Raw genomic sequence first — 20,286 nt, 5'->3', positions numbered from 1 at the left:
TATATAAGGATAACACCAACACCAGTTGCTTTATCTAATAAGTGTTATGCTATTTTATTGGTACCTACCCTAAACAGTTTAGAACATGCTTTAAAGATTAAGTTAAACACAGAGGACCATAACAACTTCAGAAATAAGATTCTTGCCTATAATCAATGGTGACTTTCACAGTCACCATACTGTATTTTATTATTATAATCAATACATATTTGTATTATTTTTCTCTGAAAATTTAAGAAAAAAACTAATAAAGGAAGAGTCATAATATTTAAGGGTATACGACTGTGGTCCGAATTTTACCTTGGTTAATACATTGCAGATAATTTCAGTAAAATATTGCTTTCTATGCACTGATGTATGAAATGATTTTAAACACAGAACATTTTCAATATGGTGACAATTTTTCAAAATATTTTTTTCTGAAATGAGTGCTTTTCATATCCAAAAATAACTAAAATTACCATGTGACGACCTCCAGGCTGCTGTATCCATTTCCCTTCTGTAGCAAAAGAGAACTTAAACATTAAGCAGAGCTGTAAACCTCTCTGCTCTGTGGGACCCTGCCATTTGGCAAGATAATGAGAGGCTAATTTGGGACCTACATGAATTTTACAGTTGGAGCATGCGATTCTGTTCATGGAGGTACTATGACATTGTTTGCCTAAGTTAAATGCACTCTCCTTTGTCCTTGTGTGTGTGTGTGTGTATACACTGTTTGTAAGGGGTATAATATCTCAGACAGTATCCTCACAATGAGTTACATGTGTTCCATTTGAATTTCAGTAGAAATATAGAGTTCTGACCAATCCTCTAATATAGGGAAAGTCTGCAAATATGTGTTAATTAGTATTATATTAGGCTTTATTTTTGTCCCGTGGGCACAATCTATGCATCTGGTTGGATCATCTATGCTGAATTACCTTCACTTATTATTTTCACCTTGTGCTGAACTAAAATACTTCTCTGTGTACAAATGAATTTCTTTGATCAAAATGTAAAGAATATTTTATTAGTAGATATATTCTTTTACAGGTAAGCACGTTCAAGACACTGATAAGCAATTCTTTACATAGGCCTAAACGAAAATGATCAACTTTGACTGGGGACATGCCAATTTATGAAAACAGGAAAGATGTTTCTTATTTCAGATATCATGAAATAAAATCCATGTTGCTATTAAACCCCCTTAATTTAGTTCTGGATACTTATTCCAAGTGTGGGGTTTAAGTAAGGAACAGGTGAACATTGCTTATCATACTGCAATAGCCTTGTACCTTTCATTTGAGTTCTGATTGTCAATGTGCCTTTTTTATTTGTCCATGAAAGCAACTGATAACAACTTATTCAACAAAACTGTTAATTTGCTAGAAAATTATCTTTTCCAGGTTCACCATGCCAACCTTCATGCTAACGTTTGACAAGACACATGGTGAATATAAACCTGTAATTGTCACAAACTAAGGGTCCCAAGCACTGAAGAGTTCCAAAGCACTTCAAATAATGCCCACTTCTGAGGGGGATAACACTGTCAAATCCCTTCTAGTCATAAGGGGAAGAACAGAACCAATACAGATTCCAAAACCAAGGTCAAAAAGCATAGCAGGAAGTCAAAATATCAGAGATCCAATAAATTCACAAAATCACAATAAACAAAAGCTCATTCACCAACTCCATAGCATATTCAGAATGAATGGCCAGCAACTGTTTTAGAATCTCAAGATTTATGGGGCAGAGGGCAGTTCCTGGCACTGATTGGCAGGTGGGACCACCCACAAAACACATGGAACATAACACAGGCAGCTTACGTATATAAACAAAATCATAGAATAATAGACATAATCAAAAAGAGTAACAGTTACATAATCAACATAAATCAAAGTACCAAAATTGAGCAAACGAGATGTAAAACATGAGCTATGACACTTGTATTGTAGCCTTAACAATGGTCCCTGCTGCAGTGATCAAACTTATCTCATCTTAGCCTCTCTAAATGAAATAATTTATTCTTCTTTAAGGTTCTGGCTAATTTCAGGATTGGGGATTATTATCCTGCTGTAATAGTCCTGTATTTTTATAGAAACATTTTTACTACTAATCAGTAACTTGGTGTCTTGCTTTTGTGTCTGTTGTTGACAAAAGCAAATCATGATGTCTTGTATATATTTAGCATATTTAATGAAAATTTCACTGTAAAGAAACATTTTTTTTGCTACTTATTAACTTGCTGTCCACTGCAAATCCCCAAAATAATCCTCATCAGCAACTCAAGTAGAGTGAGTGATCAGCACTGCCTAGAGGTAGTTGCATGACATGATATATTTCAGAATTCTTTACTTGCTTGTTGCTGCTCTAATTAGGAAATGTCCGCCGTACATCCATTAGTAATGACATCAGTTCTACCACCACTGATAAGGCTCTTGCATTAGTACAGATGTATAGTGATTTATATAACAGCATCTACTGCCAAATAATGGAATTGCAAACATTCTCAAATCCATTTAATCCAATTCAGGGTAATGGAGGGTTGGAGTCTTTCCAGCCATCATTGGATGTAAGACTGGAAACAAACTTAGACAGTATGCCAGGCCATTGTAGGGCACGTACACATGCATGTCAATACCTGGGTAAACAGCTTGGTCCCAATCTCATATTTTAAAGGCATGTAGATTTAGCTGATTGGCAGTTTGAAATTGGCCTTTATGAGTGATTGCCTGTATATGAGGGTACCTTGTGATGGACTAGCGTCACACATAGGTTTGGTTTCTAACTTAAGCCTGATTCTGATGGAATAAACTCCAACATCTTATAACTTTGCATTATGAATTAAAAAAAAAATTAAAGGGTTGTGACATGTAGGGGTGCACCTACACTCCAAATACCCAGACACAACTAAACTACACAGTCAGGGGTTCAAGGAAAAATTCAAACAAAATACTTTCTACATGTTTTTATCACCTGATAAACCAGTCACAATTACATTTCTTTCCTTTCCTTTTTCACCTTCACTCCTCTACAAGCAAACGTTGTCCACCTTCTCCCGACTTTTGCAGAGTGACTGCTTTTCAACACGAACCCTGGAGTACTTCCAGGGAAACAGGACTGCCACATGGAAGCAATTCCGGGTTCTGTGGAGCCTGTCTGTAATAGGGGAGCCTGATCCCAGCAACTCCACCTAGTGGCACCCGACAATCCCAACAGGAGTGCCCAGCAAAACTACAACTCTCATGCACACCCGTGGGTGCCCAAATGGGAGTCAGGCCAGTGGGGCACTGCTACCTGGTGTATTGGGGGAACACAAAACTTCGAGAGGCAGTTGCCCTCTGTCCTTCCCTTATAATGGCCCCCTGACTGGGAAAGGTACCACTAACCACCCGGGATGTCCGGCCATCCTTTTCCTCCCTTTATCATGGCTTCCTGGCTAGGTAAGGAACCATCACCACAGCCAGGGTGCCAGTCAACATATGTTATCTATGACAGGGTGTATTGTGAAACATATCATATTGTGAGTTTCAGGTATATCTTCCTAAGCAATGCATTAAATGTATGAACAATAACTATAGAAGTACACAATAAAATTAAAAGAAAAGCAAGGCTATGGCACAGAAGGAAAATCACATTTGGAGATTTCAATCATGCATGAAAGATGACAGCATTCAAAAATATATCTTTTATGTCATAAAAAATTGAATTCTCATTACAAACACACATTTAGCCTGTAACAGAGTGTCAGAGATACTTCTTCATCTCTTACTGTTTGCATTTCATTTTCCATACATTTTAGTAACAAACTTGATCCAAATATATTACTGGTGTGTATTTTTTAAAGAGATATAAAGACTGCACATTTTAGAGAAGCAAATATTGAACAGTCATAGATAGATAGATAGATAGATAGATAGATAGATAGATAGATAGATAGATAGATAGATAGATAGATAGATAGATAGATAGATAGATAGATAGATAGATAGATAGATACTTTATTAATCCCAATGGGAAATTCACAAAGATAAAAACACAAGTGGAATATTTTAGTATACCTCTTTAATCAGACTCATGAAGCGGATTCCAAAGCGCCAGGGCTTATGACGATTGCACTGTAGAGAGCTAACAGTGATTTGTTGAGACTGCTGGACGGCCACTGCTACCACATGCACCGCATCGTACATTAATGCAGCATCAGTCTAGAATTAAAAACAAAAAAAAAGTAAACAAGGTAAGTGAAGAGAGGGATCAGAAAAAGACAAAAATGACAGCTCACTGTTAATTTAAAAAACATATCCTTCTGGAGTCTAAGTTCCAATTAGTATGGACATAATTGCAAAACAATGACTTGTTTGCTGTGTTAAAAGGATACTTAAGGGGGCCATAGAAATCATTGCTCTACAGGCGATATTCATTACAAAAGCTTCTCACAGATGTTATACAGAAAGTCTGACTGTAAGGGCAATAAAGAAAACCTTACACCAATTATGAGTTTAAAGATATGCAAAACTCTCACCCTACTTCCTAGAAATAATTCCTACCAGCGCTATACAGTATATTATTTATCCTGCTCTCCATCAACTTAGATAACCTATAAACAAGCCAAAAATGAAGTTAAACACTTTCAGGCAAGTACTTGACACAACATTGAATTTAGCATTTTGATTTTCATTCTAATAAATAAATGTATTTTTTTATTGGATGATAATAAGCAATTTCAGTCATCATTTCTTCAGTCAAAGCAAAAAAAAAGAGTATGGTTCAAGTTTTAACACACAATTTAATCGATTATCATTCAGGTTACTGACACTTCAGAGAATCTGCTATTTAAAAAAAGGTTGAGTTAGCAAAGAAAAGATTGAATTATAAAACGCCATTCATTTTTAAAGAGACTGTCATATTTCACGTCTTCTCAATAAAATGACAATAGTCATAAAATATTAACTGTTCAACTAAAATGAATTCAGATGATTATAGAAAAGAAGTATAAGATCAAAAAATGGTGATGTGCCAATATACATCTTCAATTAAATAACTCTGACTGTTATAAAAGATATCCTTAGCTTTAAGGCATTTTCTTCTTCTTGATTTATGTAACAGACACCCAGGTCCAAACTAATAGCCTGAGATACATTTAGATAGGTATTACAAGTTTTATTTTTAGGGAGCAGTCACCAAAATTTTTTATTTTTAATTCATAATGTTAAGAGAAACATTGTTACAGTCCTGGGTGTTGCTTGTATGGTCGTGATGCCTGCCTTCTAAACTCAGTAAGGTACCTTCTGCTTTCGTTCGTTCTCCTCTCCTATTCTGACATTCTCTGAGGGACCTGCAGCTTACTGAATGACGACATCTCTCTCTGACACAGTTTATGACCCTAAGCCTTACATACACATAAAAATCCTCTACCTGAAGGTGCACCTGTTTCTGAAAGAGCAGCAGGCAATCCACACACTCCCAAAGTGAAAAAAAAAAACTGCCATATAAATGTCTAGGTGGGTGAGGGCCATTACAATCTATTACTACCAGCTCAGAGCAGCTGGTGCTCTACACTAATTAAAATGTATCTGACAGTCAAACAATTAAATATATTAAAGATTTTAAGAGAACACGCTCCGCTGCTGCAATTCTGATATTAAAAATGTATTAAAAGACATCACCATGTGAATATAACTGTGCAAAATGTTTGGAACAACTCTAAAAAGATGTGTCCCAGAAGATATCAGTTTTATTATTTTATAATATCTTTTGACACCAGCCATGGCACTATACCACAAAATATAGCTGTTAAAATTGCATGTCTGCCCTTGAAATGCATTTCATGTTTTAGATGAAAGAAAGGTTGAACAGCTGCTTCTTTTAGCTCCACATATTTTTGAAGGCCCCCAATGGCCTTTGTTCTTTCTTCCTTAATAAACTTTTTACAAACACATTCCTGAGTATTACACAAGTATATTTCTCTGAAGATGAGCTAAAAGATTTATAACTTATCACCCATCTACTTTCGGGTCCTATGGTTTCATTATAAGGTGGTCAGATGTAAGACTGGAATAAAACTTAGATTGGATGCCACTCAGTACAGGGTGCACATACTCTGTCATTCTAGGCCAAACCACCCTTTGCCATAACCTGCACATCCTGATAATGAGGGAGAAAACTGGAGCACCAGTAGTATAACATTTTTAAACCAAGGTAATCCAATTCAGAGTCCAAGGAGCCACATACTATCCAGACAAAACTGTGTACAAGGTAAGGATCAACCATAAATGGGGAACCAGCCCTAAAATGCACACTGTATCTTTGAGGAGTAAATCAACAAAGTCAAAAGGAGATTTCAATTCAGGACCTTTGATTCAAGAGGCAGCAGCACTAACCACTGTTCAACCATGTTGCTACACTAACACTTGTTATCCATCCATTATCCAACCTGCTATATCCTAACTACAGGGTCATGGGGGTCTGCTGGAGCCAATCCCAGCCAATATGAAATAAAAATATATAGCTGTGTCTTCACATTGCAGAATTTTTCCCTACTGAACTGATGATAGTACACTTTTTCAGTCATCAATATTATATTATAACACAGTAAGTGTAAGCTTAAATTTTCTGTTGCTCTGTTACAACTGTTTTACAGGTATGGTATAGTATACCATGTAGAATCTATATCCATCCATCCATTATCCAACCCGCTATATCCTAACTAAAGGGTCACGGAGGTCTGCTGGAGCCAATCCCAGCCAACACAGGGCACAAGGCAGGAAACAAACCCTGAGCAGGGCACCAGTCCACCGCAGGGCGCACACACACGCACACCAAGCACATACTAGGGACAATTTAGAATCGCCAATGCACCTAACCTGCATGTCTTTGGACTGTGGGAGGAAACCCACACAGACACGGGGAGAACATGCAAATTCCATGCAGGGAGGACCCGGGAAGAGAACCCGAGTCGCCTGACTGCGAGGCAGCAGCACTACCCGCTGCGCCACTGTGGAGCCCTAGAATCTATATATAATACAAATTTGACTCACTGACTTACTCACTCACTCTTTTCCTGTTTAGCTAGAAAGCTGAAATTTGGTAGTATGGTACATCTATGGCAGAAGGTATGCATCAAGATATATCAATATTTATGGCTAAGAACCACTCCCCCAAAACCAAAAAAAATAAATACCTCAAAATATCAAAAATGCTATGACAGATTTGATTGTAATTTGGTGACATTGTAGGAAAAGAAAACTAGCTCACAAGTATTTTTTTTATTTGTTGATATTTTTCATTAACTATGCTTTAATGAGGTAAACATTCTAACATACTGCATCATCCAATTCACCGAAACACTGATAGCAATCAAACAGAGAAATGGGGTGTGCTGGGTTATGCAAATGAAGGCCATCTACAGAAGTGAAAGGAACAAAGCTCGGTGTAGCTTGAAGAACACACATTTGGCAAGTATTTGCCAGGCACTGTGGCTGTGAGCATAGTCAATTTCACAAAGCACTGATCCAGTAAGAAAGATATTTAATATATATATATATTAACCCCCCTCTCCCTAATCTTATCTGCACCCTTGTACAAATGCAGAGATTGGGATTACAATATCCATCTGCCATTGAAAGAGAGGGAAGTTCTTAATGGATCTTGGTATTCTGCCTAAAGAGACTCAATGGGGCAGCAGGATTTCTTTTATTATTTATGGGATACTTTGTATTCTCTTGTGATTGTTGATATCAAAACACCCTTCTTGAGTCTTTGTGCCCCTTTCCAATTATTCTTTGTGTAGAGTGACTATATAATTCATACATTGATTTACTTAATTCAATTCAACTAATATTATTTAATTAAAAGGTAAAAAGGGCAAAAAATAAGATGGTTTCAACAGTGAAATCTCATGGATCTGTTTAATAAGTGAAATCAAAGTGTATTCTTTCAGACAGGGCTCATCCACTACTTTCTCAGTTTCAGTTGTTTCCATCAGAGCATATATTCAAAGTTCCAGGGATAGAAAGCAACCCATTCCAGCTGCTATTAATCTTCTAAATAAGTTCAATTTTAATAAACACTCACAGTCTTAAATCATAGGATGACCAGTTAGCTTCTGCATCAATCATCAGTTAAGTCTAAATGTTACATTAATCTTTATTTGTAATATGCTTGATCTAATGTTTCAACATTAGTGTCATGTTCACTGCTATATTGAATTATTGCGTACCAAGTTTATGTTTGAGTGCTATGTTCTTTGTGATGCACTGTTAACATTATGTCATTGTCTTGCTGAAAAACCTGCTGACAAACCAAATTTCCTTCTTGGGACAATACAATTGAATTAAATTAAATTAAACTGAGCTGAATTTAATTGAATTCAGGATGTAGGAAGGAAATAAACCAGGAAAGATTCAATATATACACTACTGGCCAAAGGTTTAGAACTCCCCTATTTTTCATGTTTTTATTAAAATTTAAGCAGTTCAAGTCTAGTCAATAACCTGAAATGGTACAGAGCTAAGCAGCAATTTGCCAGAGGTTAAAAAAATATTAGGTTACCATAAACTGAAAAACAGTACTTTTCAGGGTTCTACAAAATTTTTTTTTTCAGGGAACAAGTAATTGGTTAACAGCTTACAGCTTTTTTGCAGAGATGGAAGTTAATTAAGCCTTGAAAGTTGATGCAAACAATTTATTGATATTGGATTAGTGAATGATCAGTAGTGTAAATAAATCTTTGTCATTTAGTGCTACAGTTATAGGCAGAGACACCACACGTCAGATACAAACTCTTGAGAGGATAATGAATTTGGAGCTTCTTGAATTAAAGTATCTGCTTCACGCATTACTTCAGGCCAGCTTTTTCTTGTACTTCTATCTGCCATGGACGTGTCACAACTTTGAGAATGTGTTTTCCTTGCCTAGCGAATCTCGTAGTCAGAGGCATGTACAAAGATCTACCTATGTGCAGCCCCTCCACCAATGATTCAACAATTAAAAAACACAGTACTTATATAAGCCCACTCTCTCAACTTTGACAGGTGAAAATGATAGCTTTAATTTCAAGCCATATTTCATGCTATGCACTGTGTCACTGCAATAAATGTATGAAGAAAAAATTAAATACATACATAAAGAAAATATTAAACAAAACATATTCCATGACACATTTAAGTATTTATGCTCAAATACCATTGTGTTTCTTCTTATTGCATTTATTTGTGGATTTCTTTGTTTTGTTGGAAATATTCCTTCATCGTTACAAACCTGCCACTAGCATTTGCAAATTGAAATATAGTATTTGATGCATTTTGAATCTTTTACATATTACAAACTTTTACATATAATTTCATCACAAAGACTTTGTTTTATACTTTCATATATTTTAATAACCATCATGTAATGTGCATGTTAAGATAATATTCAATATCATTATCGAAAGTAAACTAAAATTGTCCAGTAACAAATGACATCTAATAGTTTTAATTAAACTGGCCAATTTCAAGTTTTCTTCCATAGAATGTCATGATGTACTAAAAGCTTATTACTTTACTTTGCAATCAACTTTAGTTTAATAACAAGTTACAGCAGGAGGTGCCCAGGCCTCTAGTAGATGCAAGGCAGGAATCAAGCCACATACTGTACCCACTCTGGCTTAGGGTCAAAATCCGCCTAAGCTACGTGTCCTAGAAATTCTATATGAACAGTGATAGGATTATAAGTATAACCCAAGATTCTGACATGGTGAAGTTCCAAAGCTAGCCACTATACTGCAACTTGTATTTATCAGTTAATTGTCTTTTTAGCTATGTGACCATACACTTAAACTTGAACATGAACATTGATAATATATTAATGTGAACTTAATGCTCATGTAATATGCACTTATACTATATAGCATATGATATATTTACTGCCTTTTTGTTGTTTGCTGATCCTGTCAATGTCATCCAGCCCTCAAATTTCCACACTTCTATTTTTGCAGGATATGTTTGAACCTTATAAACACTGAAAATATATTCATGATGATAGATAGAAAGATGCTGTCATCAGGTTACACTGCCCAGCATTGAATCCATTGTAGAATACCCAGGAGGGGGTAGACAGCAAGTTGTCCTAGGTCTCTGGGTCTGTAACTGCTTCTGATTGTGTGTTAACTGTTTCTATTAAAATTGACTGTGGACCCTTTAGACATTTATTTTCTCAAGGGATCCTGTTACTTGAGATTTTGTTATCCTCCCCTCCAATGTCAACTGGCCATAATTCAATAATGAATTAATGAAAAGATAGTGCTGGGATCCATTTTTATCAAAAAGTTTCAAACTATTGTGTGTCTGTATGTATTCATTGTGTAATTAGTAAAGTTTGCATATATATATACAGTACTGTGCAAAAGTTTTAGGCAGGTGTGAAAAAAATGCTGTAAACAAAGAATGCTGTCAAAAATGGAAGTGCTAATCATTTATTTTCATCAGTCAACAAAATGCAGTGAATGAACAAAAGAGAAATCTAAATCAAATCAATATTTGGTGTGACCACCCTTTGCCTTCAAAACAGCATCAATTCTTCTAGGTACACTTGCACACAGTTTTTGAAGGAACTTGGCTGGTAGGTTGTTCCAAACATCTTGGAGAACTAACCACAGATCTTCTGTGGATGTAGGCTTCCTCACATCCTTCTGTCTCTTCATGTAATCCCAGACACACTCGATGTTGATATCAGGGCTCTGTGGGGGCCATACCATCACTTCCAGGACTTCTTGTTCTTCTTTACGCTGAAGATAGTTCTTAATGACTTTGGCTGTTTGTTTGGGGTCATTGTCCTGCTGCAGAATAAATTTGGGGCCAATCATACACCTCCCAGATGGTATTGCATGATGGATAAGTATCTGCCTGTATTTCTCAGCATTGAGAACACCATTAATCCTGACCAAATCTCCAACTCCATTTGCAGAAATGCAGCTGATGGCACTCCTGGACATTTTCCGATTTCAAAGGGTAATAAGCTTGATGTGTTTTTCATCTGCTGCACTAAGTTTCCTTGGCCGACCACTGCGTCTACGATCCTCAACGTTGCCCGTTTCTTTGTTCTTCTTCAAAAGAGCTTGAACAGCACATCTTGAAACCCCAGTCTGCTTTGAAATCTTTGTCTGGGAGAGACCTATATAAGGCAGTATAACTACCTTGTGTCTTGTTGCTGTGCTCAATCTTGCCATGACATGAAACTGTCTTCCACAACCTCACCTTGGTAGCAGAGTTTGGCTGTTCCTCACCCAGTTTTAAGCCTCCTACACAGCTGTTTCTGTTTCAGTTAATGACTGTGTTTCAACCTACGTGTGACATTGATGATCATTAGCACCTGTTTGGTATAATTGGTTGATCATACACCTGACTATAATCCTACAAAATCCCTGACTTTGTGCAAGTGTACCTATAAGAATGGATGCTGGTTTGAAGGCAAAAGGTAGTAACACCAAATATTGATTTGATTTAGATTTTTCTTTTGTTCGCTCACTTTGCATTTTGTAAATTGATAACAATGAACAATCATTTATATTTCTGAAAGCATTCTTTGTTTTTAGCATTTTTTCCACACCTGCCTAAAACTTTTGCACAGTACTGTATATATATATATATATATATATATATATATATATATATGTATATATATATATACTGTATATATACAACTGCTCAAAAAAATTAAAGGAATACTTTTTAATCAGAGTATAGCATCAAGCCAATGAAACTCCTAGGATATTGATCTGGTCAGTTAAGTAGCAGAGGGAGTTGTTAATCAGTTTCAGCTGCTTTGGTGTTAATGAAATTAACAACAGGTGCACTGAGGGGCAACAATGAGATGACCCCCAAAACAGAAATGGTTTAACTGGTGGACATTTCTCCCTCCTCATCTTTTCGGACTATTTTTTCACTAGTTTTGCATTAGGCTATGGTCAGTGTCACAACTAGTAGCACGAGGCCATACCTGGACCCTACAGAGGTTGCACAGGTAGTCCAACTTCTCCAAGATGGCACATCACTATGTGTCATTGTCAGAAGGTTTGCTGCTTCTCCCAGCATAGTCTCAAGTGCATGGAGGATATTCCAGGAGATAGGCAGTTACTGTAGGAGAGCTGGACAGGGCCGTAGAAGGTCCTTAACCCATCAGCAGGACTGGTACCTGCTCCTTTGGGCAAGGAGGAACAGGATGAGCACTGCCAGAGCCCTACAAAATGACCTCCAGGAGGCCACTGGTGTGAATGTCTCTGACCAAACAATCAGAAACAGACTTCATGAGGGTGGTCTGAGGGCCCAATGTCCCGTAGTGGTCTGTGTGCTCACTGCCCGGCACCATTGAGCTCAATTGGCATTTGCCATAGAATACCAGAATTGGCAGGTCCACCACCGGTGCTCTGTGCTTTTCACAGATGAGAGCAGGTTCACCCTGAGCACATGTGACAGACGTGAAAGGGCCTGGAGAAGTCGTAGAGAATGTTATGCTGTGTGTAACATCGTTCAGCATGACCGGTTTTGGTGGTGGGTCAGTGATGGCCTGGGGAGGCATATCCATGGAGGGATTCACAGACCTCTACAGGCTAGACAACGGCACCTTGACTGCCATTAGGTATTGGGATGAAATCCTGGGACTCATTGTCAGACCTTATTCTGGTGCAGTGGGTCCTGGGTTCCTCCTAGTGCATGACAATGCCTGGCATCATGTGGCAAGAGTATGCAGGCAGTAACTGGAGGATGAAGGAATTGTTACCATTGACTGGACCCCAGACTGACCTAAATCCAATAGAACACCTCTAGGACATTATGTCTCAGTCCACTGACACCGCCAGGTTGCACCTCAGACTATCCAGGAGCTCAGTGATGCCCTGGTCCATATCTGGGAGGAGATCCCCCAGGACACCATCCATCATCTCATAAGCAGCATGCCGCAACCCACGACATTGTCGGGCATGCATACAAACATGTGGGGGCCATACCATCTACTTAGTATGATTTTGAGTTGCTGCAATGAAATTTCGGTAAAATGGACTAGCCTGCCACATCATATTATCTGTAGTACAGTAATCCCTCCTCCATCGCGGGGGTTGCGTTCCAGAGCCACCCGCGAAATAAGAAAATCCGCGAAGTAGAAACCATATGTTTATATGGTTATTTTTATATTGTCATGCTTGGGTCACAGATTTGCGCAGAAACACAGGAGGTTGTAGAGAGACAGGAACGTTATTCAAACACTGCAAACAAACATTTGTCTCTTTTTCAAAAGTTTAAACTGTGCTCCATGACAAGACAGAGATGACAGTTCCGTCTCACAATTAAAAGAATGCAAACATATCTTCCTCTTCAAAGGAGTGCGCATCAGGAGCAGATAATGTCAGAGAGATAGAGAAAAGCAAACAAATCAATAGGGCTGTTTGGCTTTTAAGTATACGAAGCACCGCGGCACAAAGCTGTTGAAGGTGGGAGCTCACACCCCCTCCATCAGGAGCAGAGAAAGAGAGAGAGAGAGAGATAGAGAGAGACAGAGAAAAACAAACAATCGAAAATCAATACATGCCCTTCGTGCTTTTAAGTATGCGAAGCAGCGTGCAGCATGTCGCTTCACGAAGCAGCTGCACAGAAGGTAGCAACGTGAAGATAATCTTTCAGCATTTTTAGACGAGCGTCCGTATCGTCTAGGTGTGCGAACAGACCCCCTGCTCAATCCCCCTACGTCAGGATCAGAGAAAGTCAGCACAAGAGAGAGAGAGAGAAAAGTAAGTTGGGTAGCTTCTCAGCCATCTGCCAATAGCGTCCCTTGTATGAAATCAACTGGGCAAACCAACTGAGGAAGCATGTACAAGAAATTAAAAGACCCATTGTCCGCAGAAATCCGCGAACCAGCAAAAAATCTGCGATATATATTTAAATATGCTTACATATAAAATCCGCGATAGAGTGAAGCCGTGAAAGGCGAAGCGCGATACAGCGAGGGATTACTGTAATTAAAAGAATAAAATAAATAATAATGCTTCTGTTTGGATTTTCCTCAGCAACCTTTCTGAGTTTCTTTTCTGCTCAGGTTTGTGTGTGTGATTATGCCTGTTAACAATTGGCACCTCTTCTAAAAAGACTGCTTCCTGTCTTGCACCCAGGGCAGGTGGGATGACTACTGGCTTCCTGTGACCTTAAAGTGCATGAAGGAATAAATATATTCCTGTAATTGTGTGTAATCAATGACACAATTCAAGTATTAAATCCTGAAACAAGTAATCACAGTTTTGAATATTCCCTCATACCTAATAATTCATAATATTGGGAGAATGTGTAAACTCCACACACTACCTGATAAGGCTAGGAATCAACCCTCCAAGCCACATTCCACACAAGTCAAACATCTCTACTAAGTAACATGTTTAACATGAAATGTAAAAACGTAATGTTGGGTCATCATGTTGTTTGAATAATCTTGGTTGTGTGGGTCACATTTTGGTAAACTTAATTCAGCATACTGAATCAGGACCCAATTTACTTTACCAAATATGGATCTTTTTTTACATCCATATATTGAGAATTCACAGTGACTTTATATTTGAAGAATTGACTCCAAATATATCAAATTTCAATTTACATGTTCATGATTGACTTCACAGTATATGTTCAGATGTTAACACAGACAGATTAGATAGATAGATAGATAGATAGATAGATAGATAGATAGATAGATAGATAGATAGATAGATAGATAGATAGATAGATAGATAGATAGATAGATAGATAGATAGATAGATAGATAGATAGGTGTATCAGTATATACAAATGAATAAAGAATATATAGTGTGTTCCAAAAACCCAAATATATCAAATTTCAATTTACATGTTCATGATTGACTTCACAGTATACAGGGTATGTTCAGATGTTAACACAGACAGATTAGATAGATAGATAGATAGATAGATAGATAGATAGATAGATAGATAGATAGATAGATAGATAGATAGATAGATAGATAGATAGGTAGGTGTATCAGTATATACAAATGAATAAAGAATATATAGTGTGTTCCAAAAACCTGCTTAATCCAATTCAGGGTTGCATTGGACTGTGTCTTATTATACACTCGAGCCTTACACATAAACTATATACTGTATACTTACAAGTACTTGAAAGACAGAATCTTATAGTGTATACTACCAAAACAAATAAATTCCTTAAGTAAGTTAGAACTGCTGCATAAGAGTTTATATTCTGTCTTCTTCTCAGACATTTTGTTTCAATTAGAGAGAGATATACTTAGGTGTGATTACACATACTGAGCAATCATAATTGCATCAAGCCATTTGGAGTAAACTGCTGCTCATTTAATCAGAATGGTTTTGTTCCAGGGAAAGAAAATGGTTGGTTTTCTGCTAATCGGAGGGGAGACAACACAAGAAAATACTACATGCTCATAGAAAACACAGTAATAAGAATATTTCACTGTGAAACTAAGATGTCTTATTTTATATTAAGGAGACACCAGTTATTTGCATGAGTACTGCTGTTGTAGACATTTGCTTTTTCTATAAAATGCTCTTTGTTCTACTGTTATTATAGTAGGATCTGGTTTATTTTTCCCACTCTTATGTATGTTACAGAATAAATGCTTTCAAAAGAATTCCTGTGTCTTGTGCTTTGCCGAAACATATTTGAATGGGTTGGCCCCTTTCAAAACTAGAATAAGCATGCATAGGCAAAAGTAACCTGTTCCCAAAACTTTGAATTTAACAACCTGTTTCCAAAAGTAGTAATTTATACATCTAAACAGAAATAAAATCATTTCACATTGAGTATGCTATGGTTTAAAGCGAAGTAGTGAAACTCAAAGAAATACATTAAAGACAAAGGAAAGAGTGAAGATGCTTTCAAGGATGTTCAAGAGAAAGGTGAGAGCACCAGAGAGCAGAGATAGAGATAGAAATAGAGAGAAAGCCTGTCAGTTTGCCTGCCTCAGTAAATGTGCCGTGAGTCATGCTTACACAATATTAAGAGCCTGCCATTCATTCTGCATCCAGGGAAGAATGTTGTTAATCACTTGTACAAAAACACAGTTCTGTCTGTCATCTGAGAGAAGGGAAATGGCATCCAAAAGCTTATGTGATAGCGGGGATAGGGCAGAGTGTTTAAAAATGATACTTTGAGAAAAAGAGAGGGATTCACAGACATTGGTCCAACACACCATATAGGGTAAGTCAGAAGAGAATTATATTTGCTGAGAATTACCTTCTCATTCCATTAACAACATGCTTGAGTGATGCAACTAATGCAATGCCACAGAGGCTGAGTATCTAAAATGTAATGTTAGCATTATTCAAAGACACTTCAGATTTTTCCGCACTGCATGTGGATATATTTAGTATTTTACAATCCTCACTAGCTCTTGTAATACACCATCATGGACTCAACCACAGCCCAATAATCAGAAACATTGCTGTCACATAGTCAACCACAGATACTTGTAAGCCTTGCAAAATGCCTACAAGCTACTGAGAGCCCTATCATGCTTACTAGGTGAAGATCAAGCCACATGCAGAAGCAGAAGAGTTTTGCTTGATACTGTAAGAAATCATTTTATTGGTCTGCTTAAGTAAAGCTAAGATAAGTAGCAAAGCAGTGCTTTGTTGCTACAAATCGATAGCCTCTTTGAATTACAAGCACCTTCAATAATAATAAATGACAAAAGCACATAATGGAGTTCTTTGACTTGAAACAGTAAACCATTGCCTACTTAGCTTTTTTTTTTCTTCTTGCTCTTACATCTGGGTTAATTTACAGTGTCTATGAAACCGCTAGACATTGCATTGTTTGAAAACAAACATTGGGATTTTTTTTATGGATTTAAATTACTCATACACAGATACACACCAAAATACTGTCATAACTTCAAATAGCTTTAAAAGAATTGCTGAAAAAAATCAAAGAATAATTTGGATATTCATCTGTTATTTAAATTTCCTTTAGAGTGGCCATTTTAAAACATTCATAATTAATGAAAAAAGAGAGTATATTTTTTATATAAGCAATAGGGCTTAATAACTAAACCATTCTTGCTTTATGTTTTTATAAATTGTATTTTCAGAGTCAGATATCTTCATTACACTAGATAAAGCAGGACAGAATTAGTGTAAATATTTAACTCCTAGCTTTTTGTAAAACTGCTGAAAAGTTGCAATCTTACCTAAATACATGCAGGATTGTGGTAAGCGTATAGTCATAATAAGAACTTTAGAAAAAACTATATACTTCAATAAAGGGAAATAATGCATAGCAGCAATTTCAACAATGTAAAAAAGATTACACACTTCTTACATATTTGGAAGACACCTTCTCCCAAAGCAACTTATAAGGATAGGCTATGTTGCAACTGGTTTTTTTCTCTTTTATATCAGAGCACAGACTGGTTGAGTGAGTTTCTTAGGGCTGGTCTGGTGTGGAGACTGAGTAGGTGACCTTGTAGAACTGATGCCACTGCCCTAACCATTATGGCACTTATAGAACATATTGTTCACTATCAATAAATGCTTCATAAACTTTGAAATTAACGATTTCCCTATAAAGAGCGTTTCACTTACTGTGTATGTGTGCCTTGCACACTAACAATGCACCAAGCAGATATTTGCCTCTTTCTTATCCATAATTGCACTAGTCCTCACTTCTCATCTCAAACTGGAGACACTTACACTAGCACTACATGGTCTTCTGGTGTTTAACTTCAAATCACATTTAATTTTTGAATGGAGCTTTACAGCCATGAATTCTCTTCTGGATTATTTCTGGACAACCAGTCCACCATACAGCAGAATTACACACCATGGCCCAATTTAGAGTCCCCTGATCTATAATCTATAATAATAATAATATACATAGATCTATATTTACATATAGTTGTAAATAAATTGGAAACATCAGGTAGATATTAGAAATTGTATCTAAAAATACAACACTTTAATTAGAAAGCTGCATGCAAATTTGAACAAGGGCTGCATGGAATGAGTAGACACAAATAATTCTTTACTATCATTATAGTGCATCTTACAAAACTACTAATTTCACAAGGGAAGTGAGGATAGACTGTTATGATTTTCAGGTGGACACAGTGGCATACTGGATATTTCTACTTCCTCACAGCTACAGAATCCTGGTTTCACTCTTATCCTTTACATGCTATTATAAAGTTTGCAAATTCTCCCATTGTGGTTTCCTTCTAGATCATATAGAGGTGTTGTCATCTGAGATAAGGAATGATCCTTTACAGAGCATGGCTGAAGTATGAAAGTTGGTCTTAAAAACCACTAGTTATGTTTATGTACTTAATATACTTCCAATTCCATCTTCTTCTAATGACCAGTATCCACATACCAACCCAACTACATTAACTCCTCCTACCACTTCAACTGGAATAGCCAATGACTAGTCCACCTCTGGTCATGAGTGTGGACTGTCCATAACTGAAGTTCAAGTAAGGAGACAACTGAGGAAGTTACAAACAGGAAAAGCTGTGGAAAAAGATGGAGTCAGTCCTTGAGTTCTTAAGGCCCGTGCTGACCAATTTTGTGGTGTCCTGTGTCACCTGTTCAGTCTGAACCTAAGGCTTCAAAAAGTGCCACTGCTGTGGAAAACATCCTGCATTGTTCCTGTTTCAAAGAAGTCAGACACCTCTTCACCCAATGGCTACAGGCCAGTGGCACTTATGTCTCACATAAATGAAGATCATTAAGAGACTGGTCTTGGACTAAATGAGCCCTCTTGTGGTAGACTACTTGGACCCAATGGAATTTGCTTACTGGAAAAAGATTAAAGTGGAAGATGCAAATATCTGTCTGTTCCATATCCATCTAGGTTGTTCTTATCTGGACAAAGCTGGTAGCATTGTAAGGATTACTGTATGTTCTTTGACTTCTCCAGTGCCTCCAATACCTTCCAGTCATCCCTGCTAAGGGGTAAACTTAGAGACATGCAGGTGGATCAGCGTATGGAGTCCTGGATAATGGACTTCCTCTCACGCAGACTGCAGTTTGTGAGACTGAAGGACTATATTTCTGATAATGATATAAGCAACCCTGTAGCACCACAAGGAACAGTCCTGTCTCCTTTTCTCTTCACTCTGTAAACCTCCCACTATAAATATAACACTTATGAGGTGTAATGATAAAGGGGGTGAGACACAGTATAGGAGTTAGGTGGACAAGTTTTTTTTTTTTTTTGTTTAAACAGAATTGTCTGCATCTTACCATTAGAGATCCAAAGAAGAATACGTGACATGGCAGAAGATATAATAATAATAATAATAATAATAATAATAATAATAATAATAATATTTTTTCAGGTTGACTTCAATTGACAAAAAGACATTTGATTAATTCCAGTGCATTCAAGGACTTATGACAAATGTAGCTATGTTTAATGTGGTAAATTGTGAGCTCACGCTATGCCGCTATCTCAAATGACTGTGTTAGCATGAGCCTTAAGCCCACTTCTAGAAATTTTCTCCATACATATTCTGAAATAGTTGTTAATACTGCATTTCTGATTTGATTGTCTCTATAACGCTGCATAACAAAATGTTGAATAGTCTTACCTTGCTTTTGTGTCAACTGGTAGAAAGCTTGCCTTGCAAAAGCCATGTTAACCTGGGGCACAAAGTAAGTATTTAACGCAGCCAGTGCAGTGTTGTAATCTGCCAGCCCACCGGTATCTTCTAAAGTAGAAAATAATGGACATCATGCACATCCAGACCCGCATGATGCAAAACTAATTCCCATCTCCACTGTCTTGTCATTTCCTATAAAGTATCTGTTAAAATGAGTCCTTTGCCATCTGCAAACAACTCAAAATTCTGCTAGCCATCTTGTCCAGTGTAATCCCAACGTGGTGGGTACAATGTAGCTGTTGAATTTTGGTGCAGATGTTTCCATCTCGAACAATAATTAAACTCACTTTTCAAAGTGAAATAGTCCTTAGGCTTGCCCAAGCTCAAGACTGTCGAATTGAATCAATGGAGGGACACCAGTTCATATGTGAACACAATGCTTCTTTTATAATAAGGTGTTAATAAACAACTTAAGACATTTAATGAATTATTATTATTATTATTATTTGTTTTATTTTAAAAATACGATCACAACCACCCCATCTCTCAACCCACACTTTGGGAACCACTAATCTATCTATACAGCAAATTTAGAAAGTGTTCAGACCACCTTCATATTCTGCACACTTTATAGATTCAATTCTAAATGAATTCATTTGCCAAGTTTTTCTATCAATCTACACTCAATAACCCAT

At 37.0% G+C, this 20,286-nt stretch overlaps 1 protein-coding gene across 2 annotated transcripts in view; it reads right to left on the bottom strand.

Annotated features, from left to right (window-relative positions):
• grik2 (glutamate receptor, ionotropic, kainate 2) overlaps positions 1-20,286 on the bottom strand; it is a 781,987-nt gene that overhangs the window by 359,778 nt on the left and 401,923 nt on the right. For both annotated transcript variants that reach the window (XM_028797642.2, XM_051924105.1), the window contains one exon: positions 4,041-4,184. In XM_028797642.2, the coding sequence (XP_028653475.1) occupies positions 4,041-4,184 (144 nt within the window). The remainder of the gene's footprint in view (positions 1-4,040; positions 4,185-20,286) is intronic.

This window comes from Erpetoichthys calabaricus, chromosome 3 (genome assembly GCF_900747795.2).
Source record: "Erpetoichthys calabaricus chromosome 3, fErpCal1.3, whole genome shotgun sequence".
Classification (NCBI taxonomy): Eukaryota; Metazoa; Chordata; class Cladistia; order Polypteriformes; family Polypteridae; genus Erpetoichthys; species Erpetoichthys calabaricus.
This window is presented reverse-complemented; position numbering and strand designations above follow the sequence as displayed.